Source organism: Grampus griseus, assembly GCF_964374135.1.
Source record: "Grampus griseus genome assembly, chromosome: 9".
NCBI classification, from domain to species: domain Eukaryota; kingdom Metazoa; phylum Chordata; class Mammalia; order Artiodactyla; family Delphinidae; genus Grampus; species Grampus griseus.
In genome coordinates, this window is record NC_139003.1 from 28,099,020 (window position 1) to 28,123,616 (window position 24,597).

General features: G+C 38.4%; 1 protein-coding gene across 3 annotated transcripts in view; it reads left to right on the forward strand.

Moving 5' to 3' along the window:
* The window catches only part of CADPS2 (calcium dependent secretion activator 2), a gene marked incomplete at its 5' end in the record, with an annotated part of 490,811 nt that overhangs the window by 448,235 nt on the left and 17,979 nt on the right, over nucleotides 1-24,597 (forward strand). For all 3 annotated transcript variants that reach the window (XM_082661437.1, XM_082661438.1, XM_082661439.1), the window contains 3 exons: nucleotides 3,140-3,223; nucleotides 3,330-3,362; nucleotides 16,856-16,963. In XM_082661437.1, the coding sequence (XP_082517563.1) occupies nucleotides 3,140-3,223; nucleotides 3,330-3,362; nucleotides 16,856-16,963 (225 nt within the window). The remainder of the gene's footprint in view (nucleotides 1-3,139; nucleotides 3,224-3,329; nucleotides 3,363-16,855; nucleotides 16,964-24,597) is intronic.

The window sequence follows — 24,597 nt, forward strand, 5'->3', positions numbered from 1 at the left end:
TCCCTGGTGGCGCAGTGGTTGAGAGTGCGCCTGCCGATGCAGGGGACACGGGTTCGTGCCCCGGTCCCGGAAGATCCCACATGCCGCGGAGCGGCTGGGCCCGTGAGCCATGGCTGCTGAGCCTGCGCGTACGGAGCCTGTGCTCCGCAACGGGAGAGGCCACAACAGTGAGAGGCCCGCATACCAAAAAAAAAAAAAAAAAATGGAGCCCAAGAATGCTGTGACATGCATGCAGCAGGTGCACACACTGGACTTCATGGGATATAACCTGGTGCTGCTTCACACTCTAAAGAGAAGACGAGCCAGACAGGTTGTCAGATGCCACAGTGGGGCAATTTCTGCCCTAAGGTCATCTGCTAATGGGCTTCCCCAAGTGTTGTTTTAGCCACTCGATTTCTGCTACCCTGCTGCTCAGCCCCTGTGCCACCATGCAAATGAAGCTTACCCAGTATCCTCCAATGGAAGTTAGTTTCAGTTACACTGTTTGTCCCTCATCACTTCCTGCCTTGTGTCATGACCAACTGTGTACACGTCTGTCTCTCCTACTAGTTTGTGCATTCCTGGAGGGAAGGGTCTAAGATTCTTTTTTTTTTTTTGTATTCCCCGTATTAGGTGCTCAATAAGAAGAAGAAAATAGCATTTATTGAGCACTTATTATATGCCAGGCACATTAGTTATATCATTTAATGCTTACAACTCTGTAGTGTGATGGCAAAGAACACGGGCTTTGGAGCCAGACCACCTGTGTCCAAAGCCTCCCTCCTCTACTGTCAGCCACATGACCTTGATACAGATGGGATTCCGACATGGGTCTTCTGACTTACAGCATCAACTCTATCCTGCCTCCATAGATATCATGTCACTGAATTAGACGCATTCGCTGGTAACCAAATGCATTATTTCTCCTTATCACTAAACAATCCCAAGGCTACCCCCGTTAACTTGTGACTTAACCTGTGTAGGTTTTTAGACATATAATGGCTAGTGATTTAGCTCATCATACCAATAATATTCATTCTTTATATCTCTTAGTGTGTTGCCATTTTCACAGTTCCTTCACCTAAATCATCTCTGCTGATTTTCACACCAACCTTATTGTGAGCAAAGCAGTGACATTTTCCCCGTTTTACTGATGAGTACACTGAGGCTAGAGAAGCTGAATGTCCAGACTGTTGTCTCACCTCCAGAGAGTGGCAGAGCTTCAACTCGAGCTAAGATCTTCTAAATCCATCCACAGGACCTGCCTCTACTTTGCCTAGTCCTGCAGCATCACTCACCTGTGTAAACACATACTCCCTTAAAAGCAAGTGAACCAGATGCTATGCTAGAGCCTTCAGTGGTTCACGTTGTCTGGTAACCATAGCAATTGTCTCTCTCCTCATGGCAAATGATATCACCCATCACACATTGGCTTTCAAGATTTGAGTTACAAGAGGTGAGGCATTTTCCACAGAGGGCCATTAAGTTTGGCATCCCCTTCCCCTGGTCATAGCCCTGGAGTATAGGTCTTCTGGGTCTTTGCCAACCACAAGAAGTTGAGTTAGCCAGCTGTGATTGGTAAGAAATCTTAATGGGCAGGAGGAACGTGCTAAACTGACTTTTAGTTGTGAGCAATTTGTAATTTTATGTTTTTTGCTATTTGTATCCCCTAGGATAACTAACCAACCATACATAGTTCTCATTCTTTAATAAAAATAAAATTTTAGTCAGCAGTTCACATGAATTTGTTTCTGTGTTCTTACATCATGTCTCAAATGATGTGATGGAGAAACCTGCAGGGAAGTTTTTGTTTCTTTTGCATAAACTATTTTGCAGTAATTGACCAGCCATAGAGAAAAGATTATCTCCTGTGCACTCTCAGCGAGTTCTCTGCTCACCAGAGACCAATAAGGTGTGTCCCTAGAACTATTATCCCTTTGTTGAAGAAGCTGCTACGTGAACAAAAACCAGTCTTCATTAATTTCCCTTTTTGTATTTAAAAAACCTTGTCGGTATTTTCCCTTTGGGAAGGTATAATTTGTCAATAGTGCATATTATTTTGCTTCTAAAGAGGAAAGATGTAGGGCAGTAGATCCTTATTAATATCTTTTATTTATCTTCATGCCAGATCTTAATGTTTCTGCTCAATGAAATAAAATTCTCCACATTTTTAATTACATTACAGTATATATGTCTTAACTCTCATTTCATAGAAGTATAAAATTTTAGAAATGTAAAACTCTTAAGACAATTTTAATTCCATACCCGTCCCACCAACACAAACACACCTTTGACTGATGGGGGAACCGGTGCACTGGTTGGCTGGAGCCCACATAGCAGTCAGTCAATGACAGAATCAGGATTTATGTTCTCAGTCTGGTGCTCTTTTCATTGTACTCTGCAGTGCGTGTATCTGTTTGAGCTCCCCAACTACTTTGTAAGCTTCTGAAAGCAGGGATGATCCTAACATGTCCCAATTGGAACTGCTTGGTGAATACTCGTTAGCTGATGTATCATACTTCATTTCAATGTTACAAGGGCCCCAAATGTTACACCTTTTCATTTTCTGTTCTTTGTCATTCAACCTCTTCTGTAGATAGAAAAAGTTGGGGAATGGTCAAGTGCTATATGATAGAAAGGAATTTGATGAAGCTTGACCATCGTTGCCTTGAAACATCTCTCTATTTTTTTTTATTGAGGTATCATTGACATACAACATTATGTTAGTTGCAGGTATACAGCATAGTGATTTGATATCTGTATAAATTGCAAAATGATCACCAAAATAAGTCCATCCCCATACATAGTTACAACATTTTTTCTTGTGATGAGGACTTATAAACATCTATATTGGAGTTGAAAATTATATTAAGGAAGAGTCACAGGGATTTAAAGTTTTTTACTAATGGTTTAAGTCATCTCACACGTAGTAACCAGACTCCTATTACACATTATTCTTTTATCTTAAAAAATGTGCGTATTTTTCCAGCAATGTAAAAGGACCTTAGAGTTCATCTTCAAAATGAGATTTTGTCATTGTGTCACTTTATACATTTCAGGTTTTTGTGCCACGGGAGAAGTTGGTCCAAGAGTTGTTTGCCCCGTTATTTGTTTGTATGCACAGTACTATCCTAAATACTCACTATAACGTGTATTCTAGTTTGTTTCAGTGTTGGAAGGGGTGTTGTCTAAGCTGTCAAGATATGATGAAGGTACTTTCTTTTCATCCATTCTGTCATTCACTGTGAGTATTTTGAATGAGTTCTCCTCTGCTGTCTTTTGACTGCTGTCACAGTACTTATCAAACAGTTAAGAAAATAATTCTCATAATTATCTCTTTTCCACTTAAGGTGAAAGCAGCCGCAAAATATGTTGATGTTCCAGTAAGTATTTTTTTATCTGCTTTTTAAAATTATAAATAAGTCTTTAAAAAAATAATTATGGTTCACCACGGGTGTATTTCAGGTCTTTAATCTAGCATCATTGCCTCAGGGAGCAGTTTATTTTTCTTAAGCAAGCACTAACCCTCATAGCAAGGCCTGGCAAGGTTATTTCAGTGTACCTTTTCCGTTGTAACTTGGGGAGGTCAATTCATCATGAGAACATATCAGCTCAGTGGCAGCTGTAGGATGGGGGAGAAAATGACTCACATTACTTATAGGAAAAGGTTCACTCTCCTTCCCTTTCCATGAAAGCTCTAACAGGTTTCTTATAGGAGTTAAAGTAACAATCAAGACCTGTTGAATCAAAGAACTAGTTTTCTGAATACAGAAGTGTTATAAATAAATCAGTATTCACTTAGTTCAACATTTGGTTTTTCACAGAATTCTTGGGAAATAATGCGTGACGTGTAAATTTGTTCAACAATTAAGATACCATGAGAGGAAAGTATGAAACTTACTTAGCTACAATGAAAAAAAATTCATGTGCTAAATATAATCAACAAGTTAGTACAGCATTTGTAAGTTGATAGTCATTAACAAATTAGCTTTTGCCTTAAATTCTGTTATCACGTATATATGATCAAGGCCTAAATGTTCTGTTTAATCATGTGTTTTGGCACGTGTATCAATTTTCAAAGAATTAGAGCACAATGGGAAGAAACTTAAAATTTAAAACTAAGTGGAATATAAGTCATCTCATCTTTGATTAAGGCTGTACTTGAATAGCATCACCATCTCTAGATCATCATTATGAATGTTAGTGGTTTGAGAGCTGGCAAGCGTTGTGTATCAGTTGTAGGTGGCTCTTATTTTTGAAATGCATAACTGCATTTTATACTATGGACTAGACAGTCTCCAGGTTTATTGCTGCTATAGTTATTATAAATGAACATTTTAAATGAAAAGGCCATGGACTTTCCTGCCTTTGCCTGGAGTTTCTTCAGAGTAGTTTTTTGTTTGTTTGTTTTTAGTTTTACAGATGATTCCAAAAGAAGTCTCGGCATACTCCTTGTCTTGTACCTAGAATCAGAAAGTCAGTACTGGGCAATAAGCAGAAATAATCACATTTGTATGGTCCTGCAAAGGAACAGCATGAAAGAGAGAAAGGGAGAATTAAGGGGGGAATGGTTTATACTCGCTGTATGAAAAAAAAAGACAAGTAATCATGGGAACACATGAATTTTATTGGAATTCCTAGCAAATACTTTATAATATAGATTTTTGTTTTTAATTTTGAATAGGACACCATAATTATTTCTGTTCTTAGAGCTTTTGAAATTCTTTATTTGACTGTGTACTAGATCTGTTAGAGCCCATAGAGCTTCAGCATTGAAAGACACAGAAAGTGGTTCATTCACTCTCCTTCTCAGTGCAGAAGCCCCCTCTCCTGATAGCCCTCACAAAGATTCAGTCAAGCTCTTTTAATTTTTTCAGTGATTGCAGGCTCACCATAAGACAGCCTCCTTTTATGTATAATGAGTTGAAATTCTGTACCTCTGTGAATTCTGTCTTGGTTCTAATCCCTTTTCTGCATGATAGCCCTTCAAATATTTGTTGATAATTATCATACATCCTCTTCCCAAGAGATATGGTAGCTATTCAAAGGGATATATTGTCTGAAGAATTCTTATTTTCTGTATTAAACATCCTTAACTTCTTCACTGAATTCACTAATTAAATACTTATTTAACACGTACTAAGTGCTAGACTCTGGGCATGTATGATGAAAAAATATATATGTCCTGCCCACAAGCTGTTCAGTGTCTAGGAATAAAAGAGATAGGGAAATAGACATATCATGAAAACAGCTGTAACAATTGTACCCAGACTCTTTATCATACCAATCGCTCTCTAGATGAATTCCAGCTTACCAATTTCACTATTAAATCAAGTTGCCACCCAGAGCAAAGCATACTAAACCATAGATATGGTCTGGCCATGGCAGATTGCTATAGGAAGAATTTCTCCCTTAGATCCAGACATTACACCTCTATTACTGATGTCTGTAAGCATTAACTTCAAAAGCTATGAGGTGCTGTTGGCTGTTACTGTTTTTGTTTGTTTGTTTATGCTAAAACTCCAGCAAGATACCTTTCTGAAGCAGTCTTTTAAGGAGAACCTTATGAGAAAAAAAACAACAACACTGGCTCACCTTTCACAGAAATTAACTCAAAGCTGATCAAAAACCTACCTGTAAAATGCAAACTACAATATAAAACTCTTCTAGAAGAAAACATAGAGAAAATATTTATGGCCTTAAGTTTGGTGATAAGGTTTTAGATACAACACCAAAAGCATCCATGAAAGAAAAACATTGTAAGTTGGACTTAATAATTGACTGCTCTGCACTGTTAAGGGAATGAAAAGACAAGCCACAGACATATATTTGATCAAGGACTTGTATCTAAAATGTACAAAGAACTCTTAATACACAACAATAAGAAAACAAACAGCCCAATTAAAAGATGGTCAAAAGATAAGAACAGACATTGCAGTGAAGACATATAGGTATCAAATAGGCAAATGAAAAGATGCTCAACATCATTTGTCATTAGAGAAATGAAAATTAAAACAATAAGATACTATTACCTATTAGCATGGCTAAAATTTAAAAACTGACAGTAGCAAAATGTTGACAAGGGGGCTTCCCTGGTGGTGCAGTGTTTGAGAGTCCGCCTGCCGATTCAGGGGACGCGGGTTCGTGCCCCGGTCCGGGAGGATCCCACGTGCCATGGAGCGGCTGGGCCCGTGAGCCATGGCCGCTGGGCCTGCGCGTCCAGAGCCTGTACTCCGCAACGGGAGAGGCCACAGCAGTGAGAGGACCGCGTGCCGCAAAAAAAAAAAAAAAAAAAAAATGTTGACAAGGATGCAGAGCAGTAGGGACTCTCATTCATTGCTGATGGAAATACCAAATGGTACAGCCATTTTGGAAGACCATTTCGCAGTTTCTTACAAAGCTAAATATAGTCTTTAGCAAACCACCGATTGCACTCCTAGGTATTTATCCAACTGATTTGAAAACATATGTCCACAACCAAAACCTGCACACAAGTGTTCATAGCAATTTTATTCATATTCAAGAATTGGAAGCAACCAAAATGTCTTTCAGTCAGTGAATGGATAAACAAGCAGTGGTATATCCATACAATTGGTGTACTAGTCAGCAAAAAAAAAAAAAAAAGAAGAAGAAGAAGAAAAATTAGCTATCAGGTGACACAAAGACACAGATGAATCTTAAAGGCATATTGCTAAGTGAAAGAAGCCAGTCTGAGAAGGCTACGTACTGTATGATATCATTTATATCACATTCTAAAAGGGAAAACTACATCTAAAAAACTATAAATAAACTGTATAAAGATTACAAACAGGTTAATGGTTACCATAAGTTCAAGGTCAGGGAGACTTGAATAGGTGAAGCCAAGGGAACTTTTTGGAGCAGTGAGACTATTCCATGTAATACTGTAATGATAGATATAAAACACTATGCTTCTGTCAAGTCCTAACTTTATAGCACAAAAATTGAATCTGAATATATGAAAAAAAATTTTAAATCAATTAGGATATCATGGGATCCTAGGATGGAGACTGTGATAAAATAATCTAAACCCTACTGCAAATGTATGGAATAACCTCACTAAAAAAAGTTGAAGGAAAAAAGTGCTGATCTGAGTCACTTTTGAAATGGGTGGCATATGTAAAAATAAAGGAAAAAGGTACTGTACATAAACATTGTACTCTTGTTGAGAAAGTGTTTCCTCCCAGGTTAACAATTCAGAAACCACTCTATGTGTATAATGGAATTGAACAATTAAGTAAAGGGTGGTGGCTGGTGGGAGCCAAGTTTCCCATGGAGTGAGATGTTGAAGACAAACAAGAGGAAGAGGCTAGAATTATTGCTGTGGTAATGGATTGGAGTTGGAGCCATCAATGTGAACTTGTCTTTAGCTTAATATAGATAGAGCTGGTTGCATATAGAAATATTTTTAGATATACGTATATGCACGGGTTAGTATATACACATATATTTCCTCGGTTTGTTAGCTGAGAGAGCCTAGAAGCAGCGATATCCCAGTAGCTACAAGCACACCCAGTGCCCAGATCGTGGTCTCTAATCTCCAATAAAATGAACCAGGATTCCTTGAAGAAATGGCTGACACTAGGACTGGGGCAGGAAACACAAGATGAGCCTGGAGCATCTTATATATGTGTCAGAGAAAGTAAGGAAGTGTCTAGAAAGAAAAACCCACAATGATAGGAGATATGTTAAAGGGACCCAGGAGACCCCTGAGAGAGCTCCCAATGGCCTGAGCTAGAGTAAGTTCAGCAACCAGATAAATTAGGTAGTGTTAGCTTATAACACAAAGTATAAAATATATATCTGTTAGTCCATACTGACGTAAGTAAATGATTGACTGAATAAATAAATGGGGAGGGGGGCTTCCCTGGTGGCGCAGTGGTTGAGAATCTGCCTGCCGATGCAGGGGACATGGGTTCGAGCCCGGGTCTGGGAAGATCCCATGAGCTGGGCCCATGAGCCACAACTGCTGAGCCTGCACGTCTGGATCCTGTGCTCCGCCACAAGAGAGGCCGCGACAGTGAGAGGCCTGTGCACCGCGATGAAGAGTGGCCCCCACTCGCTGCAACTAGAGAAAGCCCTCGCACAGAAACGAAGACCCAACACAGCCAAAAATTAATAAATAAATAAATAAATGGGGGAAGGACTTCCCTGGTGGTACAGTGGTTAAGACTCGGTGCTTCCAATGCAGGCGGCGCAGTTTCGATCCCTAGTCAGGGAACTAAGATCCTACGTGCGGCGCTGCCAGAAAAAAAAGAAATGGAAAAGATAAATCTCCCAAGCAGAAGAATTCCAAATAAATAATGTGGATACTTTACTTCCAAGGAGACAGTACACCTCCGTACTCCTTAAGGCTGTACATAGCAACTCCCTTCCAAAGAGCACAGTATGAAAAGGAGGGTGAGGAGAATGGATTTATCAGGGAGAAACCTGACAGTATTACCTCAGCCAGTTTACTGAGGTCAACATCAACAGTGATAAGTTATATAGATAATATTTATTCTTGATAAATATTCTGTGGTCTCCTTCCAGAAGCCTATAACTCCAGTCTAATCAGAGGAAAAACAACAGACACATCCCAATAAAGGGACAGTCTACAGAATATCTGACCAGTACTCAAATTCTCAAGATCATCAAAAAGAAGGAAAGTCTTATAAATTGACAAGAAGAGGTTAAGGAGACATAATGACTAATTAAATGTAATGAGGTCTTCTGGACAGGATCGTGGAACATAAGAAGGACGTTAGGTAAAAACTAAAGAAATACGAATAAAGTATAGACTTTAGTTCATAATGTATCATTATTTGTTCATTAATTGTAACAAATATATTAATGTAAGATATTAATAATAGGGGAAACTTAGTGGGGAGTAAATGGGAATTCTCCATACAATCTTCACAATTTTTCTATAAATCTGAAATTATTCTAAAATTTAAAAAAATTAAAAGACAATGGACTAGGACGTAATACCTGAGGTTTAATTCCTCTTATGCTGCTCTATGCCCTTGGATTAACTGTATGACCCTGGGCATTACTTCACTTCAGTGGCCTCAGTTAAGTTATCTATAAAATGGATGAATAAGTTATATAAACTGCATTAGTCCCTCTAACTGTGATATTCTATCATTCTGTGAATTCTAGATCTCTGTCCTATTCCATCCAAGAAACAACAGAGCCCATAAATGTCACTTAGAAGATGATAGTAAGGTAAAGAGCTAGAAAAAAAATTCTTCAGAGAAATGAACAACATCTTCTAGCAAATAATCTCATTTTTGAAATTTTGAAAAAGCAAAAAATAAATACATTTTATGAAATGAAGCGTTAGAAATATAAAATTATCTATGATATCAGGTGGCATTCCTAACACAAAAGAGAAGGAGGAATTCATGATCCTAGTACATACCTGATTGTCAGGTATTCCATATAATTATAGCACAGCTGAAGATGTACAAGAGTCAATAACAAATGGGAGAAAATATTTGCAAATGAAGCAACCGACAAAGGATTAACCTCCAAAATATACAGGCAGCTCATGCAGCTCACTATCAAAAAAACAAACAACCCAATCCAAAAATGGGCAGAAGACCTAAATAGACATTTCTCCAAAGAAGACATACAGATGGCCAACAAACACATGAAAGGATGCTCATCATCAGTAATCATTAGAGACATGCAAATCAAAACTACAATGAGGTCTCACCTCACACCAGTAAGAATGGCCATCATCAAAAAATCTACAAACAATAAACGCTGGAGAGGGTGTGGAGAAAAGGGAACCCTCTTGCACTGTTGGTGGGAATGTAAACTGATACAGTCACTATGGAGAACAGTATGGAGGTTCCTTAAAAAGCTAAAAATAGAACTACCATACGACCCAGCAATCCCACTACTGGGCATATACCCTGAGAAAACCATAATTCAAAAAGAGTCATGTACCACAAAGTTCATTGCAGCACTATTTACAATAGCCAGGACATGGAAGCAGCCTGAGTGTCCATTAACAGATGAATGGATAAAGAAGATGTGGCACATATATACAATGGAATATTACTCAGCCATAAAAGGAAACGAAATTGAGTTATTTGTAGTGAGGTGGATGGACCCAGAGTCTGTCATACAGAGTGAAGTAAGTCAGAAAGAGAAAAGCAAATACCGTATGCTAACACATATATATGGAATCTAAAAAGCAAAAAAAATGGTTCTGAAGAACCTAGGGTCAGGACAGGAATAAAGACACAGACGTAGAGAATGGACTTGAGGACATGGGGAGGGGGAAGGGTAAGCTGGGACAAAGTGAGAGAGTGACATGGACATATATACACTGCCAGATGTAATATAGATAGCTAGTGGGAAGCAGCCACATAGCACAGGGAGATCAGCTGGTGGTTTGTGACCACTGAGAGGGGTGGGATAGGGAGGGTGGGAGGGAGACGCAAGAGGGGGGAGATATGGGGATATATGTATATGTATAGCTGATTCACTTTGTTATACAGCAGAAACTAACACAACATTATAAAGCAATTATGCTCCAATAAAGATGTTAAAAAAGAGTCAATAACAGAAAATGATTCAAATCAAGTCATTTAAATATAACATGTTATGACCATAGTCTTATGTATCTTTGTAATCTGTACTTTCATGACACTTCTTTATGAAAGAAAAAATATCATACGTAAGAGAAAAATCATCAGTATGTTCCTGAACAGAAGTGAATTTCATTATCTCCTGCTTCTTAGCAAAGAAGCTAGTAGCCGACCCCTCCCCACCCCCGTGATATCTTTCTAATCAGGGTGATAAACTGTGACCCTCGGATGGTTTGGTAGATTTTTTCTTGGTTAAACAACCCTATTCTGGAGAGCAGTTCCTGTTGTAGGTGCACAGTTCAAGGCTCCATCATAGAACCTTGGAATGTTCATGGTGGCAAAGCCCTTAGACATATAAGAAAAGCAAGACCTCGAGGGCGTGAATCTGTTCCCCCTGCTCAACAGTAACTTAGATGAAGGGAACTCAGACCTGAGAGAGGGGAAGGGAGAATGGCTATAGTAGATGTAGGACCAGCATGAAAACATTCACTTTAGCTTTACAGACGTGAACACTAGGCCCAACCCAAAACTTCAGTAGATTTAAAGTAGAATATTAAAACTAACCACCCCCCCAAAAATATTGCCTCCCTATAAGGTAGGGAGGATATAGATGATAGCAATGTATGTTAAAAAGTTGTATGAAAAATTAAGTGAGACCATAATGTAAAGTAGCTGCTTAAAAAAACAAACACGAGGTAGCACAACAGAGAAGTTACAAACCCAAACTCAGGAGCCAGACTGCTTGAGTTTGGACCCTTGCTCCATCACTTCTGCTCAGTATCTGTATGACCTTGGGCATCAGTTTCCTTTTTTTTTTTTTTTTTACAGCTTTATTGAGGTATAATTGACATATTTAAAACTGCACATATTTAATGTCCATCATTAGATGAGTTTGGACATAGGCATATACCCGTGTGGACATCAATTACTTTATCAAATGGAAATAGAATCATACCACTTCTAGGCGTGTTGTAAATATGTTAAGCACTTTTCAGGATTCCTGGAATGAAATTAGTGATCAATAAATGTTAGTTGTCGTCATACATTATTACTGATTATAATAAATCTAGTGTCCAGATTCTAAAAAATAATCATTCTGCTCTATACTATCTTGTTCACATCTGTGTTACTGTGGGAAAATCCATCTGTAGTCTTTTAAAAACGACATATAATTTTTACTTCGCCTCCTTTTGAAGAGAGCAGCCAGCATAGTTAAGGGGATCTGGAAATAATGGCTTATAAAGAAAAAAAGGGAAATTGGAATATTATCCCTGAGAGAGGAAAACGCTAAGAGACAAGAGAGTCATGTTTAATACATGGAGTTCCCATTTAAAGAAGCCTCAGTCTGTATCAATCAAGAGGATAGAACTAGGATCAGTGACTAAAACCTAGTGGGAGGGCTTCCCTGGTGGCGCAGTGGTTGAGAGCCCGCCTGCCGATGCAGGGGACACGGGTTCGTGCCCCGGTTCGGGAAGATTCCCACATGCCGCGGAGCGGCTGGGCCCATGAGCCATGGCCGCTGAGGCTGTGCGTCCGGAGCCTGTGCTCCGCAACGGGAGAGGCCACAGCAGTGAGAGGCCCGCGTACCGCAGGAAAAAAATATATATATATTTGTCTCCTTGTTAAATAGACACCGTGACAGTGTTTGCATAGTGTATTGTTAACCTCCTGTGGAAGGTTAAACGGGCTTCTTCTGTATCTAAATCTGTAGCTGTGAAAAATGTCTGCAGCATTGCACCCACCCACCCGTGAATGGGGAAAGTGAAGACTTGCACCTGTGGGATTAGGTGTAGCAGCAGGAAGTAAGAGCATTTGCAGTGTGTAATTAACAAGGAATTTTTTGCTTTTCTTTTTTTTTAAATGGCATTTTCATCTCACTGGGTTAACCAGTGATTAGCGCTCGAAAAAAATGTGCTGGAGTCTGCATCCTTACTTAAACTCATTCCCTCGCTGGTGTATTCTATTATGCAGCCAAAGTCAGAGGAGCTCACCTTACCATACTCCATTCCCGTCCATATTTGATTTCTTTATGCTCGTGGGGGAATGTTTTTAGATATTTGTATCCTTTTACTATAACTTCGTTAGCCAAATTCTGTTCTTTTCTGAATCGAATTAGAAGCAATCCAGGAAGGCTTATTTTGATTTAGAGATGACTACCCTAAGAAACAAGATGGAGAAGTTAGTGCTTAATGAACTGAGGATCTCAAAGTTTTTGTTTTTGTTTTTAACATCTTTATTGGAGTATAACTGCTTTACAATGGTGTGTTAGTTTCTGCTTTATAACAAAGTGAATCAGCTATACATATACATATATCCCCATATCCCCTCCCTCTCGTGTCTACCTCCCACCCTCCCTACCCCACCCGTCTAGGTGGTCACAAAGCACCGAGCTGATCTCCCCATGCCATGTGGCTGCTTCCCACTAGCTGTTTTCCATTTGGTAGTGTATATATGTCCATGCCACTCTCTCACTTCGTCCCAGCCTACCCTTCCCCCGACCCCGTGTCCTCAATCCCATTCTCTACGCTGCATGATCTCAAAGTTTTAAATGGGAGAATGAAAAACAACATTTACTCTCTCTTAGTGGTATTTAATACATAATGTGCTCGCTATGTGGTTTTTAATTGTTATTTTCTCGTTCATTAAGGAAACTGTAATTACAGATATAGCGAAGATTTCTAAATGTAGCTCTCCAGAACAAAATATCCGTGATAAAAATTCATCCAGATCTACAGTTGTTGAAGTTTAACAGGCTGCTCCTTTGATAAGGTTGGAGACACCCACTTGCACCAGAATGTGTAGCAATATTCTACCTGGTGATGCAGTCACATGCATGCTTTTCATTTACACACCAGCAAACAAAAACTTAACTGAGTGTGTTCAGTTTTTTGCTTTTTTAACTAAACTTTATTTCCTAATAAGATAACATGTAATAATGGAGTGAGACGCAGTGACTTCCAAAATATGTAGATCTTACTGCCATAAAACAGAGTCTTTGCACAAAGGAGCACTGAACCAGCGATAATGTCTTCTATCCAAACACATTTGTACTGTAAGTAGAAACTGTTTAAAAGGAAAATTACATCTTTTTCAGCAGTTTATCAGAGATAATTACCCTTCATACACCAAAGGAAGGACAAAGTGTTTTAAAGAACTATAATTCTAATTGGTAAATGTCACCAGCTGTTGCAGTTATCCTTACTTGTGTATATTCTTTTAATGATTATAGTCTCATGCCACAAGCTACATGAAAATATATTCACTAGGTGTGAAATTCCCGTATGTCACAGTTGCAAGAATACGTAAACAGCTCAAAGATAAAGGAAGAAATAATACTAATGAGGAATGTAGGAATTGTAGGTTTTGTTTTCTAGGCAAGTGGATCTTAATTTGCCAAAGGGGAGAAAATGTAATTTCAAAAAGAAAAAGACAACACTTAATTTGTTGAAATAAACTTTTAAATGAGCTTTACTTCACACCCTCAACCACGGTTGTGATTTTCTTAGAGAGCTGTAGAACTGTCTCAGCTTACAGATTTCAGTATTATATCCCTCGGGTCTGCAGAAGGAAATAGCACTGAGTTTTCTCTTAGGCTTAAACTCTAAAAGTATTTGTTAGTTTTAGATGACAAAAGATAAATTCTTCCTGGACAGTGTTTCATGATGTCTAATGTTATCTTAAAAGTGATCAAGGAAATGGGAAAAAAATTACCTTCGGGTCTGTGGCAAGCGTTTAAAGCCATCATTCTCCATTTCTCCTGGCTGTAACTCAGTTTCCAGTGAGTCTGATGGGTCAAGTGATTGACTAGTTTAAACTTCTAAGCGTACTCTTCTTTTGAAAGGCAGAAATAAAAATGGGGTAGCGGTGGGGAAAAATGGTGGAGGAGGCACGCTTCTCATGTGTTGATTCTTAACTCTCAGTTCCTCTGGGCTGTGCCCAGCTGCCTTGGTATTATATATATCACAGCATTTTGTTTCTAAGCACCTGACTGAAACTCAGATGTGGAGCTGACTTGTTATCATGTATAGAAAGTCGTTCTCCTGTCATTTTCATTCTGCGGCAGTATCCTTTCTGAATGTTCACACTTTCGGTGTCTTGACAAATTTGAGAGGCACCGAGAGAAATCCTTATCTTATGGGCTAGCTATCTTCAACCATTAATAGTAGTTAGTAATCTTGTACAAGTTACCCTGCCTTTTTACTGGAAAAACTTACGTGTAACACCCCTCGCCCCCAAAGAAGAAAATAACCTAGGCTTCTCTTGAGTAGCCTTGTAATTATTTAAACTTTCAGACATTGCTTATGAGAATTATGTAGAAAAATAGTGAAGGCGTGAATTTGGTAAGTTGTCTCCATTAAGTTTGGAATATATTTCCTACATTGTGTTTGGATGCTCTGGAAGGAAAGATCAGTGAAGACATTTATATAAACAGTTGTTTCAGATTATAGCTAGTCACGAATTTTGTTATAACAAGGTTATGGTTTTTGTTTTATAAATTTATTTATTTTTTTGGCTGTGTTGGGTCTTCAAATCTGTGCGAGGGCTTTTCTCTAGTTGCGGCGAGCGGGGGCCACTTTTCGTCACGGTGCGCGGGCCTCTCACTGTCGTGGCCTCTCTTGTTGCGGAGCACAAGCTCCAGACGCGCAGGCTCAGTAGCTGTGGCTCACGGGCCCAGTTGCTCCACGGCATGTGGGATCTTCCCAGATCAGGGCTCGAACCGGTGTCCCCTGCATTGGCAGGCAGATTCTCAACCACTGCGCCACCAGGGAAGCTCCCTCAAGGTTATGTTTGAAAGGATCCTTCCGTCCATGTGCTATAAATTTCCCTTTAGGCTAAATATAAGAGGTAAATATATAAGAACTTTCTGTGATTTTCATTGCCCAGAAATAACTTTGTTACCAAAAAATCAAATTAATTTTTATTAATGAGATATGCCCAATGTCTATACTGTGCACTGGTTAAGAGATGGGCGGTTTTATCATTGTATCAATACATAAAATACAATCCCCTCCCAGAAAAAGAAGTGATAAGAACTTTGTCCTTCATTTGAGGAAAAGGCACTACTACTGTCCTAGCATCACTCAGATGTATATCTTGTCTTTCCTGCAGTAGTAATAGTTAAATGATTCATATCCTCTTTCACCTAGTTTCCTTACATTATTTACTTTTACAAAGAGTCCATTGATGGAGTCTGTAAGTGCATCCTATAGATAAGAAAGTATGCACGACTGACATTGACTTATTCGGGCATCAGTTCTACCATTTCATCATTATTATTGTCCTATTCTAATGAAATGAATTACTCAATACAGACTATGAATCAACCCCAGGTATAGAGTATACAGATCATCTAGTCCAGCTGTGTGAAACTAAAAGAAGAACTAGAGATAAATTTAGAAGGAAAACTCTCTAGGAGCCATTCAGGTTTTTGTCCCTCCCTGGTGCTGATTCTGTAGACTCTGTAGGGAGGAGGAATTCTATTAACTGCCTTATCTTGTCTAATATTAGAAGACACCAAATGTTGAGTAACTTGGGAAACTTATCTAATCCACACCTTTGGCTCTTCATGGGAGACTAGTTCATCAGTATTCTTATTGCATTTCTAAAATAATATAAATCCTTGAGGTAGTATTGATAAATATGGATGAGTAGAAGCAATGGATAACCCACAAAATTTTGATTTGCATTTCACTTTGTAATGCATTAAATATTTTTTGTTCAATATCTTCCTAATAAGAAAATTTATTATGTATCCCTTGAACACCCATAGTAGTTGAGGAAGGCAAACCAAGGAAAGCTAACATTTTTTAAAATATATATGGGAAAATAAATAAATAAATAAAATAAAATATATATGGATAAACCAGCCAGAAATGATGAAAAGGAAATTGAACTTACAATTAGGAAATGATTATTGTATGTGGGAATTTTTTTGAAAAATGTATTCATTTATACTGCTTGGCATATTGACCTAGCAAGTTAGCCATTAAAAAAAAAAAAAAAAAGAGTATCTACTAGCTTACAACCACATATTTCTAATCATCTTAATAATGATAAGTAACTATGACCTCAAGTTATAGACCTCAATAATAAACGTTCATTTACTTTAATTATGGAATTTGAAGGTGTCCATTGTTGATTTGATCTTAAGCATATTTTTCTACTGTAACTTTTGAAAGGATATAAGGAATGATTTTCTAGGATGGTGATTAAATAACATTTTCACAATCAAGACGTGATATTGTTTTATTCCCTGTGCTTTTCCCTCACAACAGAAACCAGGAATGGACCTGGCAGACACCTATATTATGTTTGTTCGGCAAAACCAGGATATTCTTCGAGAAAAGGTCAATGAGGAAATGTATATAGAAAAGTTGTTTGATGTAAGTACCCTTGCAAATCATGCTGGCTTTGCAGCTGTACTGTGAAGGAAACAGTTACACTTTGATGGTATGTCTGCCAAGCAGACTCTCTTTTTTTATTTCTTTTTCTTCTACGCAGCTAATATAGTTGCCCATTTTATTTCTTTGACTGCTGACAGAAGCCTTAACTGGCTTTTTTCTGTACTTGAAAACTGTCACTATTAGAGTGAGAGTCTCAAAATCCTTCTAAGGTTAATTTTAGCAAGCAAGGTGATATCCAGTTTACCGTTGTATATAGTTTACATCACTTGCCTTTGCAGCAATCCATAAACAGAATCAGACTGTAATGGATTTGGCCCCTACTATAAAAGTTTTTCTTAAGTCAGTATAATATTCTTCATTTAAACAAAGAAATAAGCTGCAATAAAGGCAGATATCTGCCACTGTACTGTTAGTGTGCACTTTCATCTTGCTTTCCAGTACTGACGTTTGCTAACAGAATACTGCTGTAGTCTCGTGGAGGTCTTCACTGAGGCATGGCAGCTCCTAGAATGAGGAGGTTGTGGTTTTAGATGGCCTGATCAGCAAGTTTCATTCACCGAGTACCTGTAAAAGAGACTAAGAGAGCAGTCCATTTCAACAACAATGTTGTCACTCATTTGTAATTATTCAGCAGTCAGTTCAAAGGAAATGGTACTTTGCTTGTGACATAACTTGGCATAATTCACTACAGTGCTGATTCTGAAATGGAGTATTTGCTTTGAACTGTATTTATTTATGTACATCTTCTCTGCATTTTAGAAATGCTTTTCTGGCAGTTTCATTTAATTATGCAAGTTACTGCAAATGTTTTCATAACAGCAGTTCACGGGCTTCATGGTGACACTTCAGCTGTGGCAGTTACAGAAGGTCCTGCTACGTCATCATCTCCACCATGGTCTGTCATGTCAGTGTTTGCTGTTTGTCAGATTGGGTGGTCAAAATGAGCCTTATCTTTCATATTTTATGTTTCTAGCCTCTACCCAGGCTGTTTTACAATAAAAGTATCATCTGTTTTAATAAGCTAAGTGTTAATATGTGTGAAAAGAATGATTTCCTAAAAGCTTTGATGCCCTGCAGGGGTAGAAAAATTATCATCCATCCAGCTGGCTCCTTTACAAAATACTGAAACCATATTAGCAACTTCTGCTTCCACTTGGTATTGCTCTGAATTTACAAGCATATGTTTCACTTCCAAGTTCTCTTTTACTTTTTTTGCTTATGTGGTAATTTTCAAAAATGTTGAACAGAAAAGAAAAGTTGAGTTGATGTTATTCCCATTATGTTTCTTCTTGGTATAGCTAAAGCACATCTTCTATGGTGAAAAAATGGTAGAGTCATTCTGGAAATAGGCCACTGTGTGTGTGTGTGTGTGTGTGTGTGTGTGTGTGTGTGTGTGTGTGTTTCTTAACATCTTAAATTTTTTGTCTTGGCAACCTATTTACTACAAATCTTGCCATCAGATTGTAACAGAGGTAGAATTTCTTTTCTTTTTTTATAAATTTATTTATTTATTTATTTTTGTCTGCGTTGGGTCTTCGTTGCTGTGCGCGGGCTTTCTCTAGTTGCGGTGAGCGGGGGCTACTCTTCATTGCGGTGCGCGGGCTTCTCATTGTGGTGGCTTCTCTTGTTGTGGAGCACCGGCTCTAGGCGCGCAGGCTTCAGTAGTTGTTGCACGCGAGCTCAGTAGTTGTGGCTTGCGGGCTATAGAGCGCAGGCTCAGTAGTTGTGGCGCACGGGCTTAGTTGCTCCGTGGCATGTGGTATCTTCCTGGACCAGGGCTCGAACCCAATGTCCCCTGCATTGGCAGGCAGATTCTTAACCACTGCACCACCAGGGAAGTCCCAGAATTTCTTTCTTCATAAAGTTATTTCCTACTTAAACTCCCCTTCATTCACCAAACTTCTTTTGAAGACCTTTTGTATGGCAGCAATAACAAACGGAGCTAACTAAAGTGGATGCCAGGAGGCCAACATTAAAATGATGTGCTAGTTTGATTGTCCTGGTGATAGGTATATACTTTCCTTTCAATGCCTAAGCATCAGACATGGCTGTGAGTTTGCTTCTAAAGGGAACCCTTGACAAGCCACCATTCTGTTTTGGTTGTGAAGGTTTTGTCATTCTGTGTATCCCCAGTAGAACATTGGACTTGTTATTTGTAAAATAGTTATAATGTCCTTAAACATTCTAATATTTTTAAGTTGCACATTTTTATTACTGTAATTAAAAATAAAAAGTAAACTGTAATTCTATTGATATGTCACCAAGAATAACATATGAAGGGGTACCAAGAGCCCCTAATTAGCCAAGACTGAATTTGCCTCAATTACAGTTAGTAAATGAGAGGTTATCAAGTATGTGTTGAAAGGTAAAGTAGAATGTGTATCTTAAGCAACAGATCATTACTGAGAGACGTTATATAATTACTTGGCTGGAGCTTAAAATAATATTGTTAGGTGTCAAGAAACAGTTGAAAGTAATGACCCTATAAATCCTGTTAGCAACCTTAGCCTATTACAGATAAAAGAATGAACAGTTTTATTCAGGCATCATGACAAACTTTTGCTATTCCAGTTCGCTTCCTGAGTAAGGAAATGGAGCCTCCCACCTTCAGATGCAGAAGAAAATGCGCACACACACACTCACACGCCTGCGCGCAGACGCGCGCACACTCGCTGCAGTGAGTCAATACTTAGTGGTTTTAACCCACCCAGATGAGAGTACAGGGCCTGCAGTTTCTGGTCATGAAATAGGAAAGCTTAACTTCTTACAAAAGATGTGCTTTTTATCCAGATGAAGTTCGCTTCGTTCTAGAACACATAGCAGTATTTCCATATAAAACAATTATTCTACAAAACACCCATCCTGCCACCAACACCAACACTTTAAAAAAGAATGCATGTGTTTTACTAAAGAATTTTTCTCCGCATGATGCCTCACGCGTGAAAAAGACTGCTGAAAATTCTGTGAAACTGGCCCTGAGAGTAGTAATTAATTACTTGTGGTGTTCCTGGCCTCAGAAACTTTTTGATCCATTAAGCATCTTACTAGTTCCTGATACTTGTGGCTAAATACCTTAGGGTTCTGATTAAATAACTGTACCAGGGACTAAGGTAAAAAAATAACCGTTGCCCTGGATTTGCATCCATTGTGTTGGGGAGGCACCTGCAGAGGAGAGTGGTACCTTCTACTGTTGTCCATGTGCAGCCCCCCACCCAGCCGTACACCATGACTGCTTCCTAAGCATCCTGCACTGCTATTATTATTGTTCTAGCCCCTAATGGAAGTTTTCTTATTTCTTCAATGTGTTAAAGAGGGGGATGACTAAAATCTGTATTATCTGAAAGACCATAGATAGGATAATCTTAGACGTTTACATCAAATCTTGAAATATTAAAACTAAAAGTATCATTTGAAGATCAAAACAGTTAATATTAGGATAAATATCAAGACATTCTGCTTTACTCCACAAATGGTTAAACTTATAAAACACTTTCTGCTTAAAACGGAAATAATTTCCAAAAAGTGTAAGTAAATGATGGCAGATCCCCTGTTTAATGGAAGGTACTAAGTTTGATTAAGGTACATCCCTAATCTTTTCAAAGTGTCAAAATAATTATAATAGCCTTCCCTGTCACCACTACTATTCGCAGGGCACCTCCGTGTACCAGGAAATGTGCTAGATACTTGACCTATATCATTTCTAACCTTCTGGGTAGATGCCATCCACCCCCATTTTAGCCTTATTTTCAGGTTAAGGAATCTCCCACCCAGAGACAATAAAGGACTTGTTAAGTGCTAAATCGGACTTTGAAATTGTGTCTCTCTAGTTTCAAAGTCCATGTTATGTCTACCATACTTCAGACTTACAAAATTTGAAGTGGTAAAACAGTGTTTGTAGGAAGAGGGCTAGGCCAGGAATCCAGAAACCTCAGTTCCAGCCACAGTTCTGCCATTAATTGGATGAGTGAGCTTCAAGAAGTTATGTCGCCTGTTTGAGACTCAGTATAGGCAGTACATATAAACTGAAGAAGCTAGTCTAGAACTCCAGATGGTTTCTGAAATCCCTTCCAGATTTTAAACCAACCAATTAAATTAGTTTTAATTTTAGCAGTGGCGCCAAAAGTTACTGGGTTGGTTGCATGCTGAGTCTTGCACCCCGGAGTAGCAATCAATTCTTAAGTTTTTTTGTGATGGCCAGGTGAAAGCAATAAGCAGTAGCAATTACAGTAGATAAGTAGAAAATAGATTCTATGTAAAGACTGTCATTTGACATTCTGTACAGCTACCACCATGGTTCTGAACCCTACATTTAGAAAAATGGTTGGAACTCATATATTCTGTGTTCATGTTAAGTCTTTCTGAGTGACCAGAATATCTTAAACAGAGGCTGTCTTTGCCTGTCAAGTGGTCATTGGTGGTACACAAGCTGTGTTTAAAATTTTTATGTTAATATAATGGTCCCTGCGTCGCGCAGTATATTCTTGTAGCTTATATTGTACAACATGGGGAATATAGCCAATATTTTATAACTATAAATGGAGTACAACCTTTAAATGTTGTGAATCCCTATATTGTATATCTGTAACTTATATAATACTGTATAGCAACTATACTTAAATTTTAAAAAAGAAAAAATTATACTCACTTATTATGTTTTGAATTTAGCCAAAGGAAAAAAATATACATGTTAAATCTACTTTTTCAATTTAAAAAAATGTGTCTTATCTGGGTAAGAGAAATCTAAAGGAAGTTCTGTAGCAGAAGAGAATATGGATTCACCAAAAGAAGGTGTTCTGCTTTGCAGGCAATCTCCCTTACCTCAGTGTATAAAACATCATTGTCAGTAGCTGTTTAAAAATTTTATCAAATCAAAACCGTCTACAACTTGTCTGATCCCAATATAAAGGCATGGCAATGATTTTCTAATTCTTAAGTTCCATTTTTAATGCCTACTATGGATGTTTCTTCCCACGCTCTCAAGTTTCAGCAAACACAGTGAGAGCCCCAAGTGCCCATGGGTCAGGAGAGAGGCTGGGCAACTTCCCTGAGAGCTTTGGATCTCTGGGTCGGAAAGTGGTGATGTTTCAGAAATCAAAACTGACACCACGGTAATCGCCACGAGAGCATCCTCTGTGGTCACTTCCTAATGTCCAAGAATATTACAATGCTGAGGCCCGTAGGGGTCGACTGAAGTGCATCCTGCTGCCCAGGAGAGACACTCAACCTTCCTACCTCTCTAAACCTTTGTGCATCTATAGGGCGTTTCCCATCTTGTGTCCCTTTGAAACAATTTCGATTTAGCTCTAGTGTTGCTGAAGACACATCAGGGTGCAGTATTTAATTGGTAAATCATGCAGATTAAACATTCTCTTGTGTTATAAACTGATTAAATATCTAATTGTTGAAGAGTTTCATCTCAATGAGATTTTTTTTAAATCGTGTTGTGATGTCTTCTAAAATTAAAAGTAATTCTTTAAATGATAATTAATCAGTGATATTCATCCGAATAGTGTTTTATGAAGGATTAATTTCTTAGGACTTTCCTTGAAAAGAATTCTTTTCAGTAAAGAAACTCTAAATTAAACATTTTAAGTAAAATCGACCTAAACTATGTCAGTGAGTTCAGTAGTCATTTTAAGATATGGTAAGAAAAAGAAATGAAACTATTGCAAGTGAATATGCTTTTCAAAATAAAACTAATTTTGCACTTCTATGCTCTTGTTTGTCTCTGGACTCCCAAATAAGAAAAAGGGGGGAAATGCTCAGAATTTTTGAGTTAACTGTTTCACACACCAATGCCCAAATTTTTGATTTGAGAATTTATTCATCCTCAGTAAGACTGACACTACTATTCTTAACTTATTTAAAAATTAAATTTATCATGTTGGTTTCCCAAGAATACATGAAATCAACAGGACATGGGTAAGAATGGCTGCTAGATAGTAGGATATATTTAGAACTGACCATCTACTTTTTCAGTCATATTCCTTGGATGAATTTCTTTGTGTATGTAATCAACCTCATTATTAGAAATGCAGGCTGGAACCCGTTAAGACCCGTTAAGAAGACTTCTTTGCCTTCCTGCATTTCTTATCATTCCATGATATTATAGATATATTCTCTTATATGTGAATGTCGATTTAAAAATAGCACTTTTCCTCTTTTCAATGATCTTTCACTTTCAAATGACGAGCAAGTGGTTATACACCTGCCTAAATCAGTATAGCTTCCCGTTACAGCGTATTTTCTTTTTGGTTTTGTCCCTATGTAAAAAGAAGTCAAATGGAAAGCATTACTTTGGCACATTATGCCCAGTCATGATTTCCCTATCAGCACTCAAATGTTACCATCACTCTCATGTCATTCCATTCTTTTCCTTTTCCATCACTAGAAAAGATGGATGATAGAAGCTCAGGGATGTCCTTGAGACTCTTTGAGATCATTTATTTCTACCCACTGTTAGGTCGTGTACCCTGGGCCACACTGCGCACTAAAGGTAGATAAGAAGTTTAACTGTCTGTTTCTTACTTGTGTTATAGGACCGGCATCTCACATCTCCTACATTTAAACAATGTCTGATTTCGCTGCTTTAACACATTGTTTTCCAGGTGGTGGTTTTTATTTTCATTATATATATTCCTGCTTTGTTTTACCCACAGTATTCAGACTCCCACTGAAGTTGTTGGACGTCTTTTAAGACAGTTGTAGTCAGACTTGTTCTGTATATGGTCATGTCTGCCTCAGTAAATGCCATACAGAGCTTGCCCCTTAGCTGTTTTCTTTTTTCCCCTCAAAGTTTGTTTCTCTTCAAAACCTCTGCTCTCAAATTACAGCCGTCTCGTTCATTTTAGTTAATAATCCTTATTTTCATGTTATCATTTGTAAGTGTAAGGATTTGTGAAAGGATCTACTTTTGATGTACGGTGTGTGCCAGAATAGCTTTGGCAAGTCCAGACGCGGCTCTGCGGCCAAAGGCCCTCATTTGAACCTAAGCTGTTGGTGAATTAAGACCTGAGAAACTTGAGATAAGCGTGCCTAATTGCCTAAAAGAAACTCAACAAGAAAATGTATTGTAGCGTGTTGATCTTATTTCTTTAATAATTCAAAAGAATCTTCCAGAAATATGTGGACTTCTTCCTTAGATTCTTGAAATGTGATCACGGGACACAATTGTCATTTGGCGCTTGCCCAGAAATACACATCTTTGCGTGAGGCACCTGGACATATGTGGCAGGTCTGGTAGAATCAGCTAATTAACAACACAGGCTTAAACAGGCACCTCATCTGGCAGCGCAGTTAGTTGCCTGATGGTGCTCAGCGGGACCGGGTAGTGCTTTTTATTTTTCTACCCTAATGGTCTGCTGCCCACCTAATTTTGCCTTATTGTCAGTCACTACTTACCGCAGCTTGGGGCCCTCCCAGGAGGCTAAATTATTATCAAAGGATTAGGGAGATGTAGCCTTGCAGCTCTGACATTTCTGATTACTTGTCTATGCCCGAACACTAATTAGCTGTGACTAATTAAGAAAAATGTTCCTGCCATAGAAAACCATTTAAAAGAACTGAGAAGTAGAAAAGCAATTCAAAAGCTGAGCAGTGCTCAGATTTGCTGA